Here is a 27,658-nt window from a genome sequence, read left to right on the forward strand (position 1 = left end):
TTTATGTTTATTAAAAATATTGTGGACACATATAAACATATTCATATCTGGAATTTTTTTTGAGTTTTTTTGTTTTTGTTATTGGGTTTTTTGTTGTTGTTGTTTTTCAAGACAGGGTTTCTCTGTATAGTCCTGGCTGTACTGGAATTCACTCTGTAGACCAGGCTAGCATTGAACTCAGAAATCTGCCTCCCCTGGAATTTAAAAATAATATAAAAATAAATGATAATGACTCAGAAAATCCACCTAGGAGATTTAGAAAGTTTAAATTGAAATAAATTTAACTTTGACCCTGTTTAAAACAACGTTGTGTTGACATTCTTTTTTTTTTTTTCTTTTCTTTTTTTAGGGGAGAGCACAAACGCAGGTCCCCAATTCCACAAATTATTCAGTGAGTTTCCCGCATTTAGGGAAATCTCAGGGGTGAGCAATGGATAAGCCTCGCCCTGGAAAAACCATCTTCGTTATCATGGTATCTCCCCTGCCAGGCAAGACATTATTTTTACATGATATAAAATTTAAAGCCTGAGAGCTGGACAGTGGTGGCCAATGCCATTAATCCTAGCACTTGGGAGGCAGAGGTAGGTGGAGCTCTGAGTTCAAGGCCAGCCGGATCTATAGAGCAAGTTCCAGGACAGCCAAGGTTGTTACACTGAGAAACCCTATCTCGAAAAATCAAAAATAAAACAAAAAAAGAGAGAGAGAGAGAAAGAAAGAAAGAGAGAAAGAAAGAAAGAAAAAGAAAAAAAACTTTCAAGACTGAATCATGCCAGAAGTTTCTTTTTTACCTTGAAATTAAGGCCTTTATTTTCTTGTAACCATGGTAACAAAGGCCAATCAATAAATATGCTTTTCAAGGTTGACAAAATAAACACAGAAAGTTTACCAACACTTTTATCAATTAGCTCTTCTGTCTTATTTGAACTGGATATTCCTAAAACAAGGATGCAACAACTGGATGCTTGTTTGCTCCCCAATTAATCTTTATGATTTTGCAAGACAGATAAAACAGAGAAAGAAATGGAAGAAAAGGAAAGACCTTACAGCAGACATAAAATGACTGCTGTGCAAGGTTATTTGTGCTCTCTCTCTGTAAAGGGAAAAGAAAGTTTGTTGGAAAAATACCCGTTATGAAATGCACACGTAGCCCAATTGTCATCAGAGAAGCTTCTGCCCGAAGCTGATGGGAGCAGATGCAGAAACCCAGGGCCAAACCTAAGGCAGAGAGAGAGAGAGACAGACAGAGACAGAGACAGAGACAGAGAGACAGAGAGAGACAGAGAGAGCCCAAACTAGAGATCTCCATGGGGTCCCTCCCCTTGGAGCTTGTGGGACCCCACAGAAGAGGGAGAAAGAATTGGAGGAGTCAGAGGGGTAGGGGACACCAGGAGAACACAGCCCACAGAATCAACGAAGCAGGGCTCACGCTCACAGAGACTGAAGAGGCAGTCATGGAGCCCTTGTGGGTCTATGCATAGATCACCTGAATATATGTCATGGTTGTTACCTTAGTGTTTATGTGGGACTCCTGACAGTGGGAGTCGGGGTGTCTCTGACTCTCATGGGACCCTTTTCCTCCTATTGGGTTGCCTCACCCAGCCCTGATAAGAGAGGGTTTGTACCAAGTCTTACTGTATCTTGTTATTCTGAGTTGGGTCCGTATCCCTGGGAGGCCTGCTCCTTTCTGAAGGAAAATGGAGAAGGAGTGTATCTGGGGGAGAGGGAATGGGTGGGTGGGGTGCTGGGAGAAGTGGAGGGAGAGGAAGCTGCCGTCTGGATGTAAGGTATGAGAGAAGAATTTTAAGAAATGGGAAAATACAACACGCAAGAAAGTGTAATTTTGTTTGGTTTTGTTATTGTTCTTTTAGTTTTTTCAGATAAGGTCTCACTGTGGAGCTCTGGTTGTTCTGGAACTTGCTACGTAGGCCAGGCTGGCCTTGAACTGCTAGAAGCCTCCTGAGTATTTAGGTTATAAGTGCACACCATCACCAGCTCCAGAGTTTTATTATAGCTAATTTAAAGACTAATTTGGGTTCTGCCAATTTTGTCTAGCTATGCCATGGGGGAAAACCAGCATTTTATTAATCTTCGAAATAAGTATATAAATAGGATATCATATACCTAAATGAGACATTCTTTCTCTTTGCTTCTGTTGTTGCTTTGAGACAGGGTTCTGATGTAACTCAGGCTGCCTATAAACTAGCTATGTGGCTGAGAATGAGCCTGCACACCCAAGCTTTCTGCCTTCCTGAGTGCTGAGTGGGATTCCAGGCAAGTGACATTATACCAAGTTGGGTTACTGCCGAGGACTGAACACAGAATTCCATGTGTGCTAGGCCAAGCTCTTCACCACCTGAGCTACATCTCCAGTCTTCATGGTCTCTGTTTCTTTCTTTTAGACAGTTTCCTCACAAGGGATTTCTGGAAGGGACAACCTTGTTGAAAGTAGGTGAAGGACTATTGTATTTTGTATTTAGCCTTGGTAGGGCTGCTAGTTAGGCAGATAAGCATATAAATTAAAACTTGAAAATTGGAGGAAAGTGAATGTTAGACACACAACAGGAAGTTTTTAGCTGAAATGATCTTAAGAATGCATTTCCTAAAGATGGTCCTTGTGTAGCCCGGATCCACAAAATAAGGTAAAATATACTTGTCACCAAACACAAGTTGGATTAACCTGATTCCAAGCAGAGGAATTAAACACAGCAGAGACAGAAGATAAAACTAGTGAGGAAGTCCTCGTATAATTCTTAACAGAGAGACTCGAGGCATAGTTGATCCAAAGACATTTGTCCGAGAAGGCCTTCTGACCCTCTTAGTTCCAGCTCAACAATAAACACCTCTGCCTGGCCTCTCCCTGTAAATCTTTCATCTAATAGGTAACCAGACTGGCAAACAGACCGTTGGAAAGACTTTTAGAAAGCTAAACAAACAGTTTCGTCAAGAAACAGAGGAATTCTGATTCGCTAGTGACAAGATCCTACGAGACCTTATTCCTAGGGGGTGGAAAAATGAACCTTGCCGTGAATAGCCATGACAGAACACTGGAGTTTAATTTGCAGCTTAATTCACTGTAAACTTACCTCTCAGCTTTGGGCCAGGTGGCCTCAGTTAGGAGGATGCGCAAGATTTTAGATGCCTGAATCAGACAATTGAGGCTCCTCATCAGCTGCAGCAAGGGTCTCTCCTGAACCCCCTTAAAAACTTCATTTGTGTCAATGGCTTACAAATGAAGACCACCAGGAGCACATAATGGGGAGAGGTAATCCAGTACAGGCCATGAACGTATCTACTGCAACGAGGGGGCCAGGCTGCAATGTTACTCAGCTCCTGAAGGGAATAGTTGTTTTAACTAGCCACCTAGCTCTGTGGTCTAAATACGTGTGGTAGCCAGGAAGCCCTGAGTGAATGCGTACTGTGACATAGGCACAGCCATGTCAAGGACTCCAATGCCCCAGACCATTCCCTGGTGAGACTCAAAGTGATGGTAAAGCCTTTCTTTGTAATAGAGTAGATGTTAATAATGTATGCAGAAACTGTCCACTATAGCTGTCTCCTCACCCCTACCCTATGTTTTTGGCTTGAAGGCTGCTCCTCTACAGAGTCTGCCTCCTTGTTCAGCTGTATGTAATGATCCTGCCTCCTTGTTTATCTGTCTGAAATAACACCGCCTTCTTATTCAGCTGCATGTGATATCCTCTGTGTTCAACTGTATATAATAAACATGCTGTGCTTCTTGGGTGCTTTCTTTTTTTATTGGAGGGCCTATCCTAGCTTTTCGATGCATCTGTATTTTTGTTTTTTCTTCATTGCCTTGTTGCCCAGTCAGACCCATCCCTGGAGCCATGCTGGACGTGACAAACATGCTTTGTCCCCTCTGAAATCGTACTGAAATTTGGCCCATGGTGTAACATTGGTAAGCAATAGTAAGACCTTTACTAGGAGGTTTGTTCATTAAAAAGAATTAGTGCTGACATTCTGGAAAGGGATTTCAGTAGTGGAGTGCTTTACCTCTTATCTGGGAATCTTGCTTTTGTTATCACCCAGGAAACTGGCTGACTAACTTGTCAGCTTGCAAACACCATAAAATTCTCAGACCTTTCATAGTTCTGAACTAAGAGGTGGCAATATTTTTCTGTAAAAGGATAACTAATGAGTGTTAGAAGATTCATGATCTACAGATGGTTTCTGTCTTTTTCTTCCTCTGTTTTGACTTTCTGTCTTCTTTCTTTTTTTCTTCCTTTGTTCTGAAACAATCCATTAAAAATGTGAAAAAAAAATTCTTAGCTTTCAGATCACACAAAAACACGACACAAATGGTATTTGGCTAATATGGTTATTTGACTTTTGTTTTTGATGTACACTTATTAAACAAAGTAGGTTGAGTCCACTGACTGTGTGCTAAAGGAAGACCATACATTATATGTACCAATGCACATTTCTGTAAGAGAATGTAAAATTGGACTTGCTCAGTTTGTGCTTATGAGCTAAGAATATAACTCAGTTGGTAGCATACTCTCCTAGTGTGCACAAATTTCTGGGTTGCATCCTCAGTACAACACAGAGGGCCTAGTAGCATACACTTGTAAGTCCAGGACTCAGGAAGCAGAGGTAGAAAGATCATAAGTTCAGGCTGGAAAGATGGCTCACCAAGCTGCTCTTCCAGAAGACCCAGGTTCAATTCCCAGCAACCACAATGCAGCTCACAACTGTCTGTAACTCCAGTTCCAAAGGATTTGGCACCCTCACACAGACATACATGCAGGCAAAACACCAATGAATGTAAAAGTCAATAAATCTAAAAAAAAAATCACAAGTTCAAGGACATTCTTGAGGCCAGCTTGGGACCCTGTTTTTATTGATCCATCCATTTATCAATCAATTAGTCAATACAATTTGGAGTTTGTGTTACATGATTAGGGGGAACATTATGTTTCAAATGTGGTCTGAGTGTATTCCCTAAGGATTCACTTGTTAGTTGTATGGTCCTAGTGGAGTGATGTTAAGAGGTAGTAGAACATTTAAGAAGATTTGTGGACTGCATAGTCTCATTCACATCTTCTTCTTTGATTTTTTTAAAAAAAAATTTGTTGTTGTTGTTGCTTTGATGTTTTTTTGAGACAAAGTTTCTCTGTGTAGCCCTGGCTGTCCTAGAACTCACTCTGCAGACCAGGCTGGCCTGTGCCTCCTGAGTGCTGGAATTAGAGGCACGCACCACCCCCAGCCCAGCTTACATTGTTTTAAACTGTTAAAGACATTCTTTCCTAAATATTGTACAAAAAAAGATGAGCTGGCTGGTGTACTTAAGTGCTAGAAGCATATACATAATAATGGCTCAATCACCAACACTAGAAGAAAGAAAGAAAGAAAGAAAGAAGGAAGGAAGGAAGGAAGGAAGGAAGGAAGGAAGGAAGGAAGGAAGGAAGGAAGGAAAGAAAGAACATGACAAATTATGGGTAGATTTGGCCCCCGAGTTATGGTTTTCTATATCTAGCAGGTATGAGTGAAAAAAGAAATAAATGAAGCCAAAGTTGTAATTAGAACAGAAGTAGGGGTGACTCACAGTGACCATATGTAGGTGTGTTCAGATATACTTATTGAACAGTCTTGTTTTATCTTGTTCCATGACATCAACCTATGTTTTGATCTGACTGTTGATAGTATGAAGTTATTTCACAGAAAAATATTATGGTCCAGCTGTTTTTTGCCAGTTCAGATGCTGACAGAAGCTGCCTTTCTCCTGCCTGTGAGGAGGTAGAGGACCAAAGTGATCTACCTCCATTGCCCTATTCAATTTACCCTTTACAGGGAACAGCCAGACAGGTGTTTGACTCACGCTTGACCCTTATAAGATAGTGGTAAAGTGGGACAGAGGAAGAAGAGGAACTGATAATGAAATCTGTTTCATCATTCTTCTTTTCTTAAAGATTATTTTTGTTTCATTTTGTGTATATATGTGAGTGTCTGAATGTATGTTTATGCATGTATGTGTACTTGATGCCCATACAGACCAGAAGAGAGTGCTGAATCCTTGGTTCTATTCCTTCTCAAAGGACAAATTGTCCATCATTAATTAGAGACTTATTACCTATGGAGAACAAGAATGATGTGATAACTGCAATCGTGGCATCTGGGAACCACCAGATCACTTCAATTAAAGGTACAGTCCATCAAGTGAATAACTGTAGCAAGCTACCTAGCCCTTTGGTATTTTCTATTCTTTATATATAAAATGAGGGTAAGAACACACTTATTTCATGGGGTTGCTAAGGAAGTTGAGTGTAAAAGTATTTGAATGTGTTCTCCAAAATCCATGTGTTGGAAGTTAATTCCCAATATGCCCACATCCCCATCCCCCCATGCATGGGTTCTTGTTTCTTGTCTTCTCCTGTGGATGATGCAGCAAGAAGCTTCTCCCCAAATGCCAGTGCCTCATACCGAATTTAGCCTACAAAACCATAAGGAATGAATCTATTTTCTTCATAACTGATCCCAATATAAACAGACTGATAGTAACACAAAATAGACTAAGACACTATTGCCCGTTAAACAAATTTTTATATGAATACGATTCAAATGTAGGATCTAATACTATATATATATATATATATATATATATATATATATATATATATATATATATATATATATATACACATTCCATTTGGGTACTGGTGAGTGCCTTTTCCTTAAAAAAAAAAAAAAAAAAAAAAAAAAAAAAAAAAAAAAAAAAAAAAAAAAAGAAATGTTTTTCTTTCCATAGTTTATCCTACATTCTCCCAGGAGGATTCCCAAAATAGGGTAAAAGACACAATTTAAAAAGAGAATTTCTTAAGTTCTTATTTATTATTAGTGTATGTATATACGTATATGTGCACGATGTGTATGTGTGTAGGGGTATGTGTGTGCCATGACACTCATGCAGAGGTCAGAGGCTAACTTTCAGGCTAATCTCTCTCCTTCCGTGACAAAGTTTAGGGACTGAACTCAGGTTGTCAGGTTTACATAGCAAATGCCTTTACCTGCTGAATCATGTCACTTGCCCAAGAAATGTTTTTACTTTAGTTAAAAATTCCACTTGAGTCAGTGTCGAAACTCAAAGGGATTAGGGGGTGAAAAAGGAGGAGGGAAGGAGAGAGAAAAGGGCGGGGGGTGGGGGGTGGGGGGAGAGATTGTGCTCCAAATTAAAAAAAAAAAAAAGGAATGTCTAAAAGTGTATTCTGTCACTGTATAATGTATGATCTTTGTATGCTTTGTGTGTGTGTGTGTGTGTGTGTGTGTGTGTGTGTGTGTGTGTGTGTGTGTAAATGTTGGGTGTCTTCCTCCTTTACCCTTCACTTAGTTGAGTCTCTTACTCAACCTGGAGCTTGCTAATTCAGCAAGACCAGCCGGCAGTGAGCTCAGGGCAGCCTCCTGTCTCTGCTTCCCCAGTGCCAGAATTCCAGGTATGCACGTCTGCTCCTCCATGCCTAGCTTTTCACACTGGTGCTGGGCATCCTAAGGCAGCTCTTACAGCATGACAAAGCACCGTACCAAATGAGCTCGCTCTCCAACCCAGTGTGTAGTGGTTTGAAGACCAACATCTCTGGGTTACGTTCGCCAGTCTCATTCATTAGGATTACAGTATTATGTCCCTTGCAGACTAGATCCTGATCCTGTTCGTTGACTTCCGTAATTAACTGGTTTGGAATGTCAGGAAAAAAATTGTAATGAAAAGTAACTATGGACTTAGTATGAAAATACTTTGGAACAAAGCAATGAGAAAAATGCTACAGTTTCAATTTCACATATTTTAAACTGAATCCTCAAATTTGTATATTTGCGGTATTTGGAGGTAAAAGCTTTAGGTATTCTTAAAGTCTTCAGGGTGAGTCATGTTATCCCCCATCCGTAGGGAAAAAAGAGCCAAGGAAAGAACACCCTGCCCTTGACTTGACCCCAGCACCCAAGACTTGAAATCCCACCAATCCCCGAGCTTGCCCCAGAATCAAGTCACAACAATCCACCAATCACAAGCCACCCTGGAAATCCCTGCACCCCACCCCCCATCCTATATAAGCTCTGTATTCTGTTCAGTTTGTTGCCACTTCCCTCCCTAGGGGGGAGGGGGCAGCCACCCTCGTGGATTCTTCCTTCCCAATAAATCCCTTGAGTGAGGTTTATTGAATGGTGTGACACTTTTGCCAGAGTGGAACCAGCTGTGACAACTTTCAGCGGAGCGGAGCAGAGCTGTAACACTTTTCCAGGGTGAGCAGGGCGGAGCAGTAACAGTTTCCCTGGGGAATCTATCCCCTGCTGGAGAAGCTTTTCCCTAGAGCTGAGCTGTGAGTTGCTACACTTAGAGTGATTTCGTGATATTCCTTAGCTCCCAACTCCCAGGGTGCCTTGCCATCAGAACCACCCCCAGAAGAACTGGTAGCTTTTTAAGAAAAGGAACTAAGGCTTGGCCTGCCTGGCCCATGGATGCTCTGTATGTTTGATATGCTTGAGTATGTGAAAACACTTAAGGAGGTCCTCTCCAGATATTGGCCAGCACTTGTTTGTATTTTTGAGACATAGTTTCTCGGTGTAACTGTCCTGGTTGTCCTGGAACTCTCTTTAATCCTAGCACTTGGGAGGCAGAGGCAGAGGCAGGCAGAGCTCTGAGTTCCAGGCTAGCCTGGTCTACAAAATGGGTTTCCCCTCTCCCCTCTCTCCTTTCTTCCTTCCCCTTCCACTCTCCCCACATGGCCCCCAGCTCAGCCTGGTCATGTCTACTCCGGACTCTCCCAGATGTCCCTGCCTCTGACTATGCTCTCCCACATATCTACAGTACACTTTCTCCTCCACCACACCTGGGGCAGTCATGTCCTTCCCTTTTTATTTTTATTTCTTTTTTTACCCCAATTTACATTTTAGTTTATTACAGTTAACATTAGAAGCAAGAACACACATGTCCTGGCTAGTCTTAATTGTCAACTTCATACAGATCGACTAGAGTCATCTGAGAGGAGAAGACACAATTGAGGGTTACCTAGGTCAGGCTGGTTTTTGGCATTTCTGTGAATGATTATCTGATATAAAAGGGCCCAGCCTATTCTGGATAGCAGCATCCCTTAGGTGGTCTTGGGCTGTGTCAAAAAAAAATAATAAAATAAAATAAAAAAAAAAAAAAAAAAAAAAAAGCGGGCCGGGCGGTGGTGGCGCACGCCTTTAATCCCAGCACTCGGGAGGCAGAGCCAGGCGGATCTCTGTGAGTTCGAGGCCAGCCTGGGCTACCAAGTGAGCTCCAGGAAAGGCGCAAAGCTACGCAGAGAAACCCTGTCTCGAAAAACCAAAAAAAAAAAAAAAAAAAAAAAAAAAAAAAAAAAAAAAAAAAAAAAAAAGCATGAGCCAATGAACCAGAGTGAGCCAGCAAGAAGTTCTCCACAGTTTCCGCTTCAGCTTCTCTCAGGCTGTGATCTTGAAGTATAGCTGAATAAACCCTTCCCGCCTCTATGTTCCGTTTGGTCAGAATGTCTTATCACTGCAGGAGAATCAGATTAAAACAATATAAAAGGACAACTGTAACTTACATGTGTTCCACAAGGGCTTTGGAGGGGTTGTGGGGGAACAGGCAACCTGGGGTCACTGGCCCAGAGCCCTGTCCTTCCTCTTGGCAGCCTAGCTTGGTTATCTCATGCTCAACTATAAGTCCTTATTTATCTTTCTCCCTGTTCCAGACTTTGCTGCATTAACTCTTATTTGTTTGTGGTCCGTCCCCCAGCCCCCAGACAGGGTTTCTCTGTGTAGCATTGTGCCTTTCCTGGAGCTCACTTGGTAGCCCAGGCTGGCCTCGAACTCACAGAGATCCGCCTGGCTCTGCCTCCCGAGTGCTGGGATTAAAGGCGTGTGCCACCACTGCCCGGCTTGGTTTTTGTTTGTTGTTGTTGTTTTTGTTTTTGTTTTTTTGTTTTTTGTTTTGAGACAGGGTTTCTCTAGGAGCTCTTGCTATCCTGGAACTCACTCTGTAGACCAGGCTGCCCTTAAATTTAGAGATCCACCTGCCTTTGCCTCCCAAGTGCTGAGATGAAAAGTGTGGGCCACCATGCCCCATTTCTCTTAATTTCCTTTTTTTTTTTTTTTTTTTTTTTTTTTTTTTTATTTTTTTTGTGATATATATTTTTTATTTTACAATACCATTCAGTTCTACATATCAGCCATGGGTTCCCCTATTCTCCCCCCTCCCACGCCCTCCCCTTACCCCCAGCCCACCCTCCATTCCCACCTCCTCCAGGACAAGTCCTCCCCCGAGGACTGTGATCGACTTGGTAGACTCAGTCCAGGGAGGTCCAGTCCCTTCCTCCCAGACTAAGCCAAGTGTCCCTGCATAAGTTCCTGGTTTCAAACAGCCAACTCATGGAATGAGCACAGGACTTGGTCCCACTGCCTAGATGCCTCCCAAACTGATCAAGCCAATCAACTGTCTCACCTATTCAGAGGGCCTGATCCAGCTGGGAGCCCCTCAGTCTTTGGTTCATAGTTCATGTGTTTCCATTTATTTGGCTATTTTTTTTCAATAATTGAGTAAAACTGAAATTTATTATATGCCACAGTCGTCCTAGGGACCTCCATGCTATATATATAGCCTCTATGGTTCTATGGGTTGTGGTCTGATTGTTCATTTTATATCTAGAATCCACCAATGAGTGAGTACATACCATAACTGTCTTTCTGGGTTTGGGTTACCTCACTCAGGATGATTTTTTCTAGTTCCATCCATTTGCCTGCAAATTTCATGCTTTCATTGTTTTTCTCTGCTGAGTAGTACTCCATTGTGTATATGTACCACATTTTTTTCATCCATTCTTCCGTTGATGGGCATCTAGGTTGTTTCCAGGTTCTGGCTATTACAAATAGTGCTGCTATGAACATAGCTGAGCATGTATCTTTATGGTATAAATCAGCATTCCTTGGGTAGATGCCCAAGAGTGGGATGGCTGGGTCTTGAGGTAGTTCGATTCCTAATTTTCTGAGAAACCGCCATACTGATTTCCACAGTGGTTGTACAAGTTTACATTCCCACCAACAGTGGAGGAGTGTTCCCTTTGCTCCACATCCTCTCCAGTGTAGCATGAATCTTAAAGAGTCTTATTAATAAGAACGAACCTGGGGCCAGTTATTGGGGTGAACGCTGGAAGGTCAGAGAGACAGAACAAACCACAGCTAACCTCACCTGGCCAACTTCTCAGCTGACCCTGTTTCCTCAGACTGGAAGCTTCTGTGTCCTCATCCCAATGGCTCTCAGCTGAACTGCTGCTTGAAAGCCTGAAGCTTAACCAGCTAAAAGCTTCTAGTTCCTGGTCCTCACGCCTTACATATCTTTCTGCTTTCTGCCATCACTCCCCGGGATTAAAGGCATGATTCACCATGCCTGGCTGTTACCAATGTGGCCTTGAACTCACAGAAATCCAGAGGGATTTCTGCCTCTGGAATGCTAGGATTAAAGGCATGAGTGCCAACATTTTCTAGCCTAAGTATCTAGTGGCTTTTCTGTACTCTGACCCCAGATAAGTTTATTAGGGTACACAATATTTTGGGGAACACAATACCACCAAAGCCTGCCATTCAAGAAGTACAGCAACACCAGCAAAGTGGTACATGAACCAGAGAATACATTGCTGTTTCTAAGAGGAGAATGTTGGGGACCAGGTCCTAAGCAAGCAATGAAAGCTGTTGATTGGTCTTTGCAGTCAACAATAAGACATGTCATAGAAGCATTCTGTACAGGAAGAATTTGCCCATGTTAAGGGGGGGATGCAACCAAAAAAGGGATGTAGATTCTATTCTGTGCTTTGATCTTTGATTTAGCTGTGAAAGTATAAAAAGAGGATGAAGTAGAGATAATGTTGGATTATCCTTTTGGTATAGTGTCCTTCCGCCCCGTGTGTGTGTGTGTGTGTGTGTGTGTGTGTGTGTGTGTGTGTGTGTGTGTGTGTAGATACTCATGGAGGCCAGAAGAAGGCATCTGTGGTGCTTTCAAAGAAAATTGCCCCTATAGGGAGTGGCACTGTTAGGAGGTGTGGCCTTGTTGGAGTGGGTGTGGCCTTGTTGGAGGAAGCGTGTCACTGTGGGGGTGGGCTTTGACGTCTCCTGTGCTCAGGCTACTTTCAGTGTCACGGTTGCTTCCCGTTGCCTGTGGATGAAGATGTTCAACTCACAGCTCCTTCTCTAGTATGTTAGCCTGCCCTCACTCCGTCATGCTCCCCACCATGATGAAAATGGACTAAACCTCTGTGTGGTGGTATTGTGTTCCCTAAAATATTGTGCACCCTAATAAACTTATCTGGGGTTCAGAGAACAGAACAGCCACAATATTAAACAGAGAGGATAGGCCATGGTAGCACACGCCTTTAATCCTAGCATTGCAGAGGCAGAGATCCACCTGGATCTCTGTGAGTTTAAAGCCATACTAGAAATAACCAGGCATGGTGACTCACGCCTTTAATCCCAGGGAGTGATGGCAGAAAGCAGAAAGATATATAAGGCGTGAAGACCGAAAAGTAGAAGCTTTTAGCTGGTTAAGAATTCAGGCTTTTGAGAAGCAGTTCAGCTGAGAGGTATCCAGTCTGAGGAAACAGGATCAGCTGAGGAACTGGAAAGGTGAGGTGGCTGTAGCTTGTTCTGCTTCTCTGATCTTCCAGCGTTCACCCAGTACCTGGATCCAGGTTTGATTTTATTAATAAGAACATTTAAGATTCATGCTACACCTCTGAAATCATAAACTAGCCCCAATTAAATGTTTTCCTTATAAGAGTTGTGTCGGGCTGGAGAGATGTTCTTCCACAGGACCTCGGTTCAATTCCCAGCACCCACATGGTAGCTCACAACTGTCTGTAACTCTAGTTCCAAAGGACCTGACAGCCTGACACAGACATACATGCAGGCAGAACACCAATGCGCATAAAATAAAAATAAGTTGCCGGGCGGTGGTGGCGCACGCCTTTAATCCCAGCACTCGGGAGGCAGAGCCAGGCGGATCTCTGTGAGTTCGAGGCCAGCCTGGGCTACCAAGTGAGTTCCAGGAAAGGCGCAAAGCTACGCAGAGAAACCCTGTCTCGAAAAACCAAAAAAAAAAAGTAAGCTATTAAAAAAAAAGAGTGGTATTGGTCCTGGTGTCTCATTGCAGCAATAGAAACCCTCAGACAGCATCAGATCTCCTGGAGCTGGAGATACGGGTGGTTTGTGAGATACCCTACGTGTGTGCTGGGAACTGAACCCTTGTCATGGGGGTTCTGACCATAGAACAATCAAGCCAGCAATCAGACACGGGGGGAGGAAACTCAGCTTTATCACTTGCAGGCATGGACCAAAGCTTATGCTTGTCCAGGAGCTCCTCATATTTTTCCCACAGGTGTTATTGGTAGGTGTGACCAGTGTGACCACCTGAGGATACTGAGTCCCACGCCCCTTGATGAGAATTTCCACCATAGTTAGACATGTTTACAGGAACAGACACTACAGGGAAAATGTTTTCAGGTAGTAATAAAAATCATCGCTTTCTTAGCAAATAGGATCTGTCTTGTGACCTTCAACCAGATAGCTGTGGTAATCATTTTCCAGGCAGCTTCTTGCAAGTGTTTGTTTTTCCAAGGGAAGAGGCAGGGGCTTTAAACAAGCCATCAGCACACTAGAGGGAAAAGTTAACAGTCTACTTTTTACTTAATCCTACAGTTTCTAGGCAAGGATTGCTCTTAGGTTTTCACAATCAGAGAGTTAATTTGATTTTTGTTAGGTGCATCTGTACAGATGTCTCTGTGTGTATTTCCTTCTTTGGTATGAAGCAGGAGAAAACAGTACAAGTTACATTAAGGTGATGAGTCCTTCTTGGGAATCTAAAAACTTGACGAACAGGAAGAATCAGACAGTGAAGAGGGACAGAGTGGGGCAGATGTGGGAGAAGATAGCCCTCAGATCTGACCTTTAGAGTAGAGGCAAGGAAAGTCCATGACTCACCCTGAAGATGGGAACCTTCACAACTAGTGCTGGAGGCTATGACAAGCAGGAAGGAGTCAGCATCTGAACTGCTTGAACTGGGGGAAAGGTTTTTTGATTTCTGTTTTTAAATTATTATCCCGTTTATTTGTTTTAGTGTGTGTACCACACATGAGGAGATCAGAGGACAACCTGTGTGAGCCAGCTCCTTGCACCCTTTGGATCTCGGGGGTGGAACACAGGTCATCAGGCTTGGCGACAGGACCTTTACCCATGGAGTCATCTTGCTAGCCCTGGGGGAGTGTAATTTTGTAACAATGACCAAAAGAGTCTCTCATGAGGGCTGTGGGACAAGGAGGCCAAGGGGGATAGGTCTGAGTGCTGTAAAATAGAGAAACAAAGTTGTCCATTTTAGAAACAAAGGTTCTGGATAAGAGTTTAATTGGTTATCAAGAGGGCCCTGTAATAGGTAAGAGCTGAGGGGTGCAGGGAGAGCCTGGCAGCCAGGTCTGCTTTGCTATGTTAAATAGTCATCTCAGCCATTTGTCCCAACCTATACAGAGCAGAGGACATCTTGAAGGGATTGGCCTCTGAGCCATCTCTCTGGCCCACAAATTGATGTGGGTTTTTTTTGTTTTGTTTTGTTTTTGTTTTTTGAGGTAGGGTTTCTCTGTGTAGCCTTGGCTGTCCTGGGACTCACTCTGTAGACCAAGCTGGCCTCGAACTCATCATAGAGACCTGACTGCCTCTACCTCCTGAGTGCTGAGATTAAAAGCATGTGCCACAGTTGCTTGATGTTTTAATGCATACTGACATTATACAGTAACTATAGCAACTGAGCTAATTAACATATCCATCATTCCTAAGAGCTACATTTGTTTTCTGTTGGTGAGAAAATTTGAGAGTGATACCTTCAGCAAATTTCAAGAATAAAATACAGTATTGTTAACTATACTTATAGTGCTGTGTGTTAGGTATCTAAAATTAATTTGTATTGTATGTGTAACACTCTACCCTTTCAGTAAAATCTCCATACTGCCCCTCCTCCAGCTGGCAGTAACTATCATATTCTTCTCTGCCAAAATCCTCCTTCTTTTCTGTGTGTTTTTTGAGGCAGGGTTTCTCTCTGTAGTCCTGGTGCACCCTCTGTAGACCAGGCTGGCCTCAAACCCAGAGATCTTCCTGCCTCCCACATGCTAGGATTAAAGGCGAGTGCCACCACTGCTGGGCACCAATAGCCTTCTTAGGTTGTTGAAGTCATCACTATTGGTCCAAACTGACCACCCAAAATGACAGTGCTGGTGACAGTGTCCTAACAGAAGGAATCCGACCATGTGTCCTAAATTCAGCTTTTGTTTACCAGGAACCTGACTTAATCTGCCTCCAAAGGTCAACTACCTTGGGCAAGGTAATCTAGTTTCCTCTCAATCAGAACAGCCTGTATCAGCTCAAAGGCCCCCCACCTGGTTGATTGTCATAAAATTCGCTTGTTGTCCTGCCAGTTTGCTCACCCCACACCCCCATAGTCTTAGTTATTTGATTACCAATAAACTTTTCTCTCTAGGTATGGAATGGTCCAGTTGGTGGTCTCACTGCGCCCACCCTTACAATCACAAGTGTAGACAAACAGTATCATTCTTGTTTTTGTTTTTTGTTTTTTCGAGACAGGGTTTCTCTGTGTAGCTTTGTGCCTTTCCTGGAACTCGCTTTGTAGACCAGGCTGGCCTCGAACTCAGAGATATGCCTAGCTTTGCCTCCCGTGTGCTGGGATTAAAGGCATGTACCACTACCGCCCGGCCAGTATCATTCTTATAGCTAGCTCATGAAACACGGGAAGTTGAAAAGCATTGGTTGGGCGCAACATATTATGCATAAATTGGGCATAATCCTGTCACTACTTGCACTCCGAGATTTGGTTTTGGAGATGATTTCTCAGTGAAGCCCTGGCTGTCCTAGAACTTTTTTTGTAGACCAGGCTGGCCTCTAACTCACTGAGGTCTACCTGCCTCTGCCTCCTGAGTGCTGGAATTAAAGGCATGCGCCGCCGCCGCCGCCGCCGCCGCCGCCGCCGCCGCCGCCGCCGCCGCCGCCGCCGCCGCCGCCACCACCACCACCACCACCTGTCTCATTCTGAGATTTTTTTAAAAGAGCAATTGCCCCCTAAAAATCCCATCTATAGTATATTAAGTTGTGCAAGAGGCATGATGGTGCGTGTTGTTCCAGCATTTTAGAGATGGAGACAGCAGAAGAATGACAAATTTGAAGGCAACTTGGGGCTAAACAGTGTATCTCTGGAGAGAAAGGGGAGGGTAATTATGTTGTAACACATTGTTTCGCTTGAGACAAGAGGTGAAATCTTACTTCAAAAGTCCTACTTCAAAACAAAAAAACACAGCAACTTTCTTAAGTAGCTATCTCTCGGTAAAATAAAAACTCTAAAATTATGGATAGCAAACTTTAATTTTAAAGGTAAATTTGGACTTAAGGAAAAACACGTTATGCCCTTGGGAGCTCTTTGTTTTTGCAACTAACTTTTTATTCTTTTATGAATTAATGAACTACAGACCATCATAAACAATGGTAAACAGAAGTTCTAATTTTGTTCCTTGGCCAAGTGAATCTTAACTTTGTGTTCAGCATGACGGTTCAATAAAGATATGGCTAATTCCAACAATTGTCATACTTTTAGACAGCCCATTTGACCTGTGCCTTTAACAATTTCAGTGTCCTCAGTAAATAAAACTAACGACCGGCTCTCCTGCATTTGTCAAGAGCCGCACAAAGGGTATTATTACCATCACTGAGTGGCTTGGGCAGTTTTGGCATCGTAGCTGTGGCAGTCATGGCTGTCAAAGCCATGATGAAATACCTCTGGGCTAGTTCGTTTCCTAATTTCAGTTTATTTTAAGAAAACACCATCTTGTTCAACATCGGATGGCCTTCGTCTTTCACTTTCTGAGTGTAAAATCCATCCTCCCCACGGACTCCTGATCAATAACTTAATTTTAAGATGACATTCCGGCCCTCCTTTCGCATCACAAACCTGTCCGACAGGACAGGAGGCGGTGACTGAGCTACCACCCTCAGGTGAACACGCGGGCACCACCCTGCGGGGAGAACTTTTTTCTTCTGGTTCTCCGCAGAGCCTTTTCTTTTTTTTTTTTTTTTAAACCCCGAATGCCGGAGTGCGGGGCTCGGGAGAACTCGGCAGAGATCGGAAGAACTCGGCGGGCAGGTGAGCGCCTGGCTTCTCGGCGGCGGAGGAGGAGAACCTGCCGCCGGCTCCGGGGGCGCGCGGGCTCCGGGGGCGCGCGGGCTCCGGGGGCGCGCGGGCTCCGGGGCGCGCAGGCTCGGGGGCGCGCGGGAGCGGGAAGCCAGGCAGCACGGTGGCGCCCGGAGCCCGGCGGTGGCGCGGGCAGCCCGGCGGGGCGGGGCGAGGCCTCCGGAGGGGCGGGCTCCCGGCATCGTGGTCGCGCTCGCCCGCTGCTCTGCCCGCGGCTGCCGTCGGGACGCTTGGCCATGTCCTGGAGCCGCGCGGTTTCGGCGGGGAGGTGGCTGGTGGCGAGCGGGAGCAGCTTGGCTTGGCGGCGCAGCGCGGCGGGAGCTGCGGGCTCGGGGTACGCGGCGGGCTGGGCCTGCCTGGCCCGTGGGACCCTGCTTCGGGGAGCCCGAGCCGGGTTTGGGGGACACATACACACACCAGACCCCCTAGTTGGAGCTTCACATACACAGGGGGTGGTTTTGGGCACGGTGTAGACGTGGGCGACCCTGAAAAAGATATTCCCTGCTGTGGGAACTTATCTAACCAGCCGCTCTTATTTTGATGGTAAATGTCTTTGCTGTCCTGTTGCGGGAAGTAAATATGACTGTTGCTTCTAAATGGCCAAAGCTTTGCAGCTAATAACTCTGGCGTCCTGTAGATGTGGTTTCTGGTTTGATGGGAGTGTTGCTATCCTTGGTTTCCCTCGTTGGCATACCCTGGGCCGGCACACCAGCTTTGGCCTAGGCGGCTCTCAAGACATCTCAGCGTCTGCGACAGAGCATCCAGTCCTCCACTGTCTTCCAGAGACTTCCTTTCTGAAAGCGCCAATCACGTGATGTTAACTCTTTGACAGGTCCTTAGAACTGTTTCCTATTGGATATGTCGGAGTATATGTATCCTGCTTTGCCCATCTACCACCTTAGTAGGTGTTCCGTAAATGGAGCATGACTAGTTGGTGCTTTACCAAGGTTGAGGTGGAGTGTTTATGGTGCGTTTACTCTGTACCTGCCCCTTTCCTTAATAGGAAAGCTCAACTAGAAATTGATGGGCCTGCCTCAAGAAAGGTAGGGGGGACCTTTTTGGAACTTTTTCCTTTGGCAGGGAAAGGAATAAGATTTCAGAACGTACCTTGGCCCTCTCATTTTCTTAGAAAAAGTTCATCCGCTGTAAATGCTGCATAGGTTGGAGGAGGAGGTAAATGCTAGATTAGAGATGAAAAACAAAACAAAACAAAATAAAACAAAACAAAAAAACCCACTTGTTTCCGGAGTTGAAAACCCACACAGACTGGGTTGATGCCATCCAGCGCTCCTCCAGGCCAAGGCCACCTAGTTCCCCTACTACTTTGGACTTCACAAACTCAGCAGCTTTTTTTTTTCCCTCTCAAAGCTGCCTCCTCCAAAGCAGGGTACAGTCTTCCAAGCTTTTCGCTTGGTTCTCCCCTCTCTGTATCTGGTATAAGCGCAGAAGTGCTTTTGTTTGAGTGGTTTCTGGTTGATCTCTTGGAGAACAAGGAACAATGATGACAAACGCACATTTGGTTGCAGTGAGTCCTGTCTCTAACTCATCTTTGCTGTAATGGGACGGGATGCTTGTTGCAGCTTATTTGAAGCTTTCCAGGGCGACCACGTAGAGTAAAAAAATTCATCATCCATGAGCAATGTGCAGTGGAAAAGGCCATTTCATGGGGATTCCCTCAGAAACAGGACTGAAACTTCATACTATGATTTAAGGCATGCGTTGACAGGGTCCTTTACTTTTTAAATTTAAAATAGCTTTTATACTTAACACAATTAAAGTTTCTATAAATATACCCATAAGGAATGAACTGCTTTTACGGAGGGGAATTTTTTTTTCTTTAATTATAAGTATGTTTTTAAACTGGGCATGGTGATGCACACCTTTAATCCCAGCATTGGGAGGCAGAGGCATGAAGATCTCTGAGTTCCAAGTCAGCCTGGTCTACATAGAGAGAGACCCTGTCTCAAAACAAACAAACAAACAAATAAACAAACAAACAAAAATCCCACAACAAAAATATATTTTAAAAAACCATTTGAAGCTAGGTGTGATGGCACACGCCTTTAATGCCAGCACTTGGGAGGCGGTGGCCAGTGAATCTGGCCAGCCTGGGCTACAGAGAAACCCTGTTTTGAAAAACAAATAAACAAAAAAGATATTAAAAACCATTTGAACTTTAAATTCTTTATCTTACCCTTAATCCTTAGATATTTGAGCAGTTCTCCTTTGTAGCACCCGCCTTTTGGAGAGATTGTTAGTGCACACCATGTCTAATTTGCTCCAAGAGTGTTGTCAGGCCTTGCTAGCTTATCAAGAAAAAGAAGAGAAGGAGGGAAAAGCATTGTAGGATCAACAGAAAGACTTGATGATTCACTGGCCGGTGTTTTGAAAAATATCCCTGTCCAATGGATATTTTGTATTTATTTATTTGAGACAGGATCTCTTTACATAGTCCTGGCTGTTCTGGAACTCACTGTATAAGCCAGGCCTGCCTCTGCCTTCCAAGTGCTGGGATCAAAGGTGGACGCCAGCACACCTGACTCAAATACTTTTTCTAAGCTCTAGGCTTTGGACAACAAATGCTGAGGTCCCCATAATCAGGAGCTAATGGTCATGTCAAGTATTACTGACATTTACCGTGTGTAGGATACGGTTTTGCTTTTCTGTGTATGCCAGCTCATTTCATCTTCACAAACCCCTGTGAGTGGGAGTGATTCTTTTTCCTACTTGTGGATTGAGAAGTTGGGAACTATAGATTAATGCATTGAAAACCTTTATTCCCTTAGGCTTTGTGGGTTCTTGGCTTTACAGTGTCCTCAAAAGTTTTTGTATATTTTTAAAAAGTTGTTATTTTGTGTGTATGCCACAGGTGCGCATGCTCGAAGAGACCAGAAGAGGGCGCCAGATCTCCTAAAGATAGATATATACATAGTTGGTTATGAGCGAGGTTGATGTGGGTTCTGGCCTGGGTCTCCTGCAAGAGCAGACTCTTAACTGCTGAGTTGTTTCTCTAGGCCCCCCCCACCCCCATTTTGTATGTTTTCAGAAGAAATCCCAAACATTTTATTGCCGGTGGTCAGGCCTTCATTAGGGCAGAATATCTGGTATTTGGTGATTATGAATTTGCTTATGAATAAGACTGTACTGAACTTTAGACATAGAGATTGGTTTTATCAGGTAAAGTTTATTGAAAGGCTACTTAGATAAGCACATGGGTCCTGTTGGTACTTTGTGGACTGGTATTGTGTACTGATAAAGCTTCCCACCCCCACCCCCGCTTTGTGTATTGGGACCTATTTGTACTTAAGGTGGGTTTCCACTGGAACCCATGTGAAAGAGGGTCACTTCATTAACTGGGCTGGTCTTTTCCTTTGTTTTAGGATGGGAAACAGCACATCCTCCTCTGTGGGGAAGTCAGCAACTACTCCTGTGAACCAGATCCAAGTGAGTGATGGGGGCGATGGAGGAAGAAATGTCTCATACATTTAACACACTGTGTCCAGACTTAACATAGTTTGGAAAATACGTCACTAAATTAATACGTTTATCAATTGCTCTCAAAATTATCCTTGTGACAAGTCCTGTATCATTTTTTTTTGGTTTATTGTTTATTCTTTTTGTGTGAGAGTGTAGTTTGTGTGTGTGTGTGTTATAAACATGGCTGTGTCCAGTGTCCTGTTCTATTGTTATCTGTGTTATCCGCCTTATTCCTTTGAGAGAGTCTCTCTCACGGAGCCTGGAGTTGATGGTAACTGAGCCCCCCCCCGTTCTGTCTCTGCCCTCCCTCTCGCCCTCCCCTCCCAGTGCTACAGTTACAGGTATGTGTGTGGCCACAGATGGCTTTTGACGTGGATGCTGGGATCTGCACTCAGGTCCTCGTGTTTGTGTGGTGAGCACGCTGACCTGTAGAGCCGTCTCTCTAGACCCTCCCCCCTTTTGTTTTATCTCTACTGGAGATTGTATCTAGGTTGTCCTGAATTGCTAGACACATTTCTACCACCAAGCTGCCTCTGTTTATCTTTTCACTTTTTTTTTTTTTTTTTTGAGGGAAGGTCTCCCTGAGTTGCCTAGGCTAACTGTAAACTGCTCTAACTCAGGCTACTCTTTGTTTTTTTTTTTTTTTTTTTTAATTTTCATTTTATTTATTTGGTTTTTCGAAACAGGGTTTCTCTGTGTAGCTTTGCGCCTTTCCTGGAACTCACTTGGTAGTCCAGGCTGGCCTCGAACTCACAGAGATCCGCCTGGCTCTGCCTCCCGAGTGCTGGGGTTAAAGGCGTGCGGCACCACTGCCTGGCTATTTTCATTTTATGTGCATTGGTGTTTTGCCATGGGTATCAGGTCCCCTGGGACTGTTGTGAGCTGCCATGTGGGTGCTGGGAATTGAACCCAGATCCTCTGGAAGGGCAGTCAGTGCTCTTAACCACTGAGCCATCACTCCAGCCCCCATCAGGGCTACTCTCGAACCTGCAGTATTGTCTTGACTTCTACAAAACTAGCTGGGATTCCAGGTCTGTCCTGTCAGGCCTGGCTAAAATTTATTCCTTTTTTTTTTTTTTATAAGTTTTTATTTTATTTTACACAAAAATGTATTTTGTAACTTGTTATATAAAAATCAAACATAAAATTTTATCAGTAAGTCCAACTCATCTCTAACGGGCAGTGCTTCTATTTGGGGAAACTAAACTAAAATATATACATATCCCTAACACTTGTAAGCACAGCTGAAGAACTACGGAACTCACAGAAGTCTAGAGTTACAGCCGGAGGTTCCATAAACTTATCTTAATCAAGGGTTCGGTGCTAATTATGAACACTGTTAAGCCAAAAGCAAGAAAAATGGTGGGAAATGACCTGTTTCTAGACCTTTATGACAACTACTTCTCTAAGATAGAAAAAGGACTATAACATTTGCTTAAGTAGCCAAGATTTCTTTTTGGATCCTGGACTTTCATCTTTGGCAACTTAGTGCAGCCTGGTGGAAGGCAGTATGCCATGTGATCAGGAAGCCTGCATGTGTCTCACCAGCGCCTTGCTGACTGGAGTCGTGTGCTCTTGCTCAAAGTAGGAAGCAGTGTTAGCAACAGTTGCAAGCGCCTTCTGCCCATAGCCCCAGACCTTCTGTTGAAATGTATTCCTGAAAGGCTCTATCACCCCTGCTTCGAAGGTGTTCCTCACATCAGGGAGGAGAAGGAGTAGATGATCACATACGTCATATATGGGGTCATCACAATAAAGTTTCCAAGTCCTATTTTGTATTTTTCTTAAAGATTTATTTATTTATTATGTATACAGTGTTCTATCTGCACATATCCCTTCTGGCCAGAAAAGGGCACCAGATCTCATTACAGATGGCTGTGAGCTACCATGTGGTTGCTGGGAATTGAACTCAGGACCTTTGGAAGAGCAGTCAGTGCTCTTAACCGGTGAGCCATCTCTCCAGCCCCCTATTTTGTATTTTGAATGACACCCATGGCAGTGGTCAAACTATCTTATTCCAGAAAAGATTTCACACCACAGTAAGCAACTTTTCAAAACTGTGCTCTCGCCATCTTCCTTTTTCTGAAGTGTATTTATTCCTAATGACATGCACCTATGAGTTTGGAGTTTTTATTGTTTTGTTTTTTCATCATGCCTGTTCTAAGTCCACTGTTGATCCCTCAGAGTCAGCAGTTCAGAGCCAGGGTTACCGTGCGGCTTTGGCATGGGCAAGTATTTAACAGCTTTCTGCCCCAATAGAGAACCTACTTTTTCTTAGGGATGCTAGACATGGCTGTATTTTTTTGCTTTCTTCATTCTCTCACTGCTGATCCTTATTAATTCTGCCTCAGAAAATTTGTGTTAAGCCGGATGTGGCGTCATTTGCCTGGCATCCTAGCACTTGGGAAGCAGAAGCAAGAGGAGAGAAAATTCAAGGCTCCTTTAGACAATATATCTGAGATTCCTCTTTCTAAACACCCCCCCCCCATTCCTCTTATCCATATATTTTTCTTCTCTTCCAGCCCATGAGGCATACCTCTGTCTTCTTCACTGTCTTCTGCATACATTTTGTTACTGCTTTGGATGGAGGTGTAGCTCAGTGGTAGAGCATCAGCCTAGCGTATGCAGGGTCCTGGGCTTTGCTCCCCAGCAACACACACAGGGAAGCTGAGTTCGTTTTGGCTAGCCTCACTACCTTTTGAATATACAGCAGCAATGTCAGAAACTTCTTGTGTGGGGCATTCTCTATTTTAAAATATGAAGACAGCACCATGAAACATTTAGGAAGGACGAGCCTGGGAGAGAATGAGGAGTGTCTGCGAACGCCCTGGCACTGTCATCCTGAGGTCCACTCACTTTGGAATCCCTTCATTAGTGCTCTGTGCCATGGGAGCACTCAGCGTGTGCCATGGGAGCACTCCTTAAGTCTAAATGAGAGGCTCAGCGTGCCTCTAACCTGGATGGCGTGGTGGAAACTTCCTGGCTTTGGGTGTGATGTGGAGTTTCAGGAACGTGCAATGAACCTGTCAGCTGAAGCTGAAGTTTTCTCCGACCCTGCCCAGCCCCACGGCCCCCACAGCTGCTTACAAAATAATCACACAGAAGCTTATATTAATTATAATTGCTTGGCCATTAGCTCAGGCTTACTACTGACTAGCTCTTACACTTGAACTCAGCCCATTTCTGTTAATCTCTATGTCGCCACGTGTTCCATGGCTTTACCTGTGTGCCATTACATGCTGCTCCCTGGCTGGTATCTCCTGACTCAGCCTTCCTCTTCCCAGAGTTCTCCTTGTCTGCTTATCCTGCCTATACTTCCTGCCTGGCTACTGGCCAATCAGCATTTTATTAAACCAGTGTACAAAAGCATTATCCCACAGCAGTCAGCCTGTTTTGTTATCTGTAGAACGGATTCATTAGTGCAGTGTGTTATCTTGTATAGTTGACCTCCCTGTGACAGAACGTTAAATTTTAGTGAGCAGGAGAAAGAATGTGAAATAGATCAACCTGCCCACATCTAGGGTATGACTCAGGACACTTTTGGCCCCTAAAGGTGAGTATATGTTCTGAAGCACTGTGTCTGGGTGTTGCACTCTGTGTCTTTGTCTTCATCTTGAAGTCACCGATGATGCTGGGCCATACAAGAACCACCCAGGTCGGTGCTCAGGTGCCAGACTTGTCCATTGGAAACCTGTATGGATGCCAGTGCTGTCTGCTGAACTCATTTCATCCCAGTGTTTAGAAGTAAAGAACAGCCGGGCGGTGGTGGCGCACGCCTTTAATCCCAGCACTCGGGAGGCAGAGCCGGGCGGATCTCTGTGAGTTCGAGGCCAGCCTGGGCTACCAAGTGAGTCCCAGGAAAGGCGCAAAGCTACACAGGGAAACCCTGTCTCGAAAAACCAAAAAAAAAAAAAAAAAAAAAAAAGTAAAGAACAAAAGAAAACTTCACAGGCTGTGCACTTACCAAAGCCTGGGCACTATGGTAAAGACCTAGAGAACAGTACAACCCTAGTTGCAGTCACAGAGTCATTTTGAAACTTGCTTATGACGTCAGCTTCAAACCACTGAACAAGCTTTTCTGGAAGTAGCTTTTCCAGGATCAGCTGGCAAGTGTAATTTACCATTATAGGTTTTACTGTATGGAAACTGGGGAGTGAACTATTGTCCACACCTGGGGAAAGCTGTGCATTTTAAGGAGAAATGACACATTCTTTCCTTGCAATTGAAAGTCATCAGTAGTAAATGCCTTCTGAATACTTTGAAACATTTGAGAAGTACAATAGAGATTAAGTATCTGGACCGTAGGGCTGGATTTACCTGGACTCTCATATCTTCTTATTAATCAAGGACAGAAAGTTAAGTTACTTATCTTCCCTGTACCTCAGTTTCTTCACCTGTGCAGTTTAGTTAATATAAGATGGACCTATATTAAGATTATGGTGAAGTTGGAATTAATTTATGATGTCGAGAATATACAGGAATGTTTGTGGTATAAGAACTGGATATCACTCGTACTGCTCTCAAGCACTATTTTCATATTTTTTGTTTCTTTTCCTTTTTAAAGATTTATTTATTATGTATATAGTGTTCTACCTGTATGTTTGCCTGCAGGCCAGAAGAGGGCACCAGATCTCATTACAGATAGTTGTAAACCACCATGTGGTTGCTGGGAATTGAACTCAGGACCTCTAGGATGAGCTGCCAGTGCTCTTAACTGCTGAGTCATCTCTCCAGCACCCTACTTTTTTGTTTCTAATGGCCAGCTTTTGGAATGAATTATATCCTCAGTCTATAGATACCACAGATAGATGATAGGAACTTAGTTGGAGCACAGAGTTGTGCCCTACACTCCCAAATCACACTCCTTCCACTAATTATGATTGCATTCCAAAAGGTAATATCTAAAATGAGAATGTTTTGTTTATTTTTGATTTCAGGAAACGATTTCTAACAATTGTGTGGTGATTTTCTCAAAAACATCCTGTTCTTACTGTTCAATGGCCAAAAAGCTTTTCCATGACATGAATGTCAACTATAAAGTTGTGGAATTGGATATGATGGAATATGGCAGCCAGTTTCAGGATGCTCTTCATAAGATGACTGGAGGAAGAACTGTGAGTGTACCCCTCAGCCCTGCTGCCCCTGGTGATGAGCTGGTGACATGCCAGGCCCCGGACACTAGACTTCCCTGCTAGAAAGATCAAACCTGGCTTTTCTATGGATCTCACGTCGATAAAGACATGGCGGATCTACAAAGAAACCGGGCTCATAGAATAGGAAACTGCATAGTTCATTTTAATAGTTATGTTTGCCGTGTGTGTGTGTGTGTGTGTGTGTGTGTGTGTGTGTGTGTGTGAGAGAGAGAGAGAGAGAGAGAGAGAGGAGAGAGAGAGAGAGAGAGAGAGAGAGAGAGAGAGAGAGAGAGAGAGAGAGAGCTCTTGTGGCTAACATAAGGATCCCAAATCAAAAGACTTTATTTACCCCGAATTATGGATAAACAGAATTCTGATCCAGAACAAAGGCTCTAAAAAGCTCCAGTACGATCCACAGCATTGGCACCAGCACAGACAACCTTACTGATTTGGCTGCTCAAGTCACACAGCAGCAGCTGCAACCTTGCTGCTGCTTCTTGCCGCAGGTTGACAATGACATGCCTTCATCCATGCCTGCCCCAGAACTACACTGTTTTCAAGGGCTTACACACACACACACACACACACACACACACACACACACAGAGACAGAGAGACAGAGAGAGAGAGAGAGACAGAGGGAGGAGGGATGAGGCAGCTCATGGTGTCCTGAGTGCTTGCCGGTGGAATATTAAGGTCCGTTTGGAGGTCGCTGAGGGTAATATGATCCTCGACCTCTTGGACAGTGCAGACCAGGCTCAGCCTGCTGCCCCCTGTGCTTGTCTGTGTTCAGTGCTCACTGCTCCAGCCTCCGGAAGTTCGTATATATATATTTTTTTCATGATATGAATAGTCCGAAAAGCACTCAATGTTGCCACTTCTTGTTTAAAGGTTTGTAGAAGGCACTGGGAAACATGTAGAAAGCAATCACATAAACATTATTAATATTTACCTAGCTCTCCCTTCCCTTCCATCCTCCCTCCCTTTCTGCCCAAGGACAGTGTTTTGCTCCTGGGTCAGGCATGCTGCAAACCCCAGGAGTTGCCTGGAGCAGAATGGAGGAGGAAAGGAAACCTCGCGTGCTGCTTAAACCGGCACAGAGGTCACACTCGGAGACAAACAGCCATACATGGTAGGGAAGGAGGCTGTAGAGAAAGCAGGGAAGCTCCAGGTATCAGAAAAAAAGTGCACTTAGGATCTGGCCTAAAGAAAGAGACAGATGAAGGGAAAAGCTGAAGCTTTCTGACTGAGGCCTCCTCGGAAGGGCAGGCTGACCCGGCTGCACCTCGTGGCTGGCTCTTTTTAAATGGGCGTGGTGTGTGGGAGGAAGGCTTTAGAATCAGATTGTCTTGCATTTGAACCCTACCTCTTCTACTATTGCAGTTTTGGGAAAGTTACTTTTCCTCATCTCTCTCCAGAGTTGGGCTGGTTGTGACCCTTGTAACGAGGCCTCATTTAACTTGGGCTTGCTCCCCAGGTCCCAAGAGTGTTTGTCAACGGCACGTTCATCGGAGGGGCCACTGACACTCACAGGCTTCACAGAGAAGGGAAATTGCTGCCGCTGGTTCTTCAGTGTAACCTACAGAAGAGCAAGAGGAAAGCCGTGGAGTGACGTGGCCGTTCCCCGGGGCCAGTGAAATGTTAGTTAACGCAATCCCGCTCTCTAATTGTTCGAGGATGTTTTAAGTGTGTGTACTTCCTTCCTAAAGACACCTTCAAATAATGGACAATAAATTGCCAATAAATAAATCCTCCTCCTGGCCAGTGTTTTGAGCATGGGATGGTCTGTAAAACTGAAGGGGTGGGGTTACAT

At 44.1% G+C, this 27,658-nt stretch overlaps 1 protein-coding gene and 1 pseudogene across 2 annotated transcripts; one reads left to right on the top strand and one right to left on the bottom strand.

The window, feature by feature from the left end:
• Positions 1–347: 347 nt before the first annotated feature.
• LOC121821457 (U1 spliceosomal RNA) lies at positions 348–496 on the bottom strand (annotated as a pseudogene).
• Positions 497–16,793: 16,297 nt separating this feature from the next.
• Glrx2 (glutaredoxin 2) lies at positions 16,794–27,594 on the top strand. 2 transcript variants are annotated; one of them, XM_076547574.1, is made up of 4 exons: positions 16,794–17,188; positions 20,617–20,680; positions 25,651–25,827; positions 27,323–27,594. In XM_076547574.1, the coding sequence occupies exons 2-4, from the start codon at positions 20,618–20,620 to the stop codon at positions 27,455–27,457; spliced, it is 375 nt and encodes a 124-aa protein (XP_076403689.1). In that variant the 5' UTR covers positions 16,794–17,188; position 20,617; the 3' UTR covers positions 27,458–27,594. The 2 variants fall into 2 exon arrangements, with proteins under 2 accessions (XP_076403689.1, XP_006975411.1); XM_006975349.4 differs by lacking the exon at positions 16,794–17,188 and adding an exon at positions 17,396–17,570.
• Positions 27,595–27,658: the final 64 nt, after the last annotated feature.

Source organism: Peromyscus maniculatus, chromosome 11 (genome assembly GCF_049852395.1).
Source record: "Peromyscus maniculatus bairdii isolate BWxNUB_F1_BW_parent chromosome 11, HU_Pman_BW_mat_3.1, whole genome shotgun sequence".
Classification (NCBI taxonomy): Eukaryota; Metazoa; Chordata; class Mammalia; order Rodentia; family Cricetidae; genus Peromyscus; species Peromyscus maniculatus.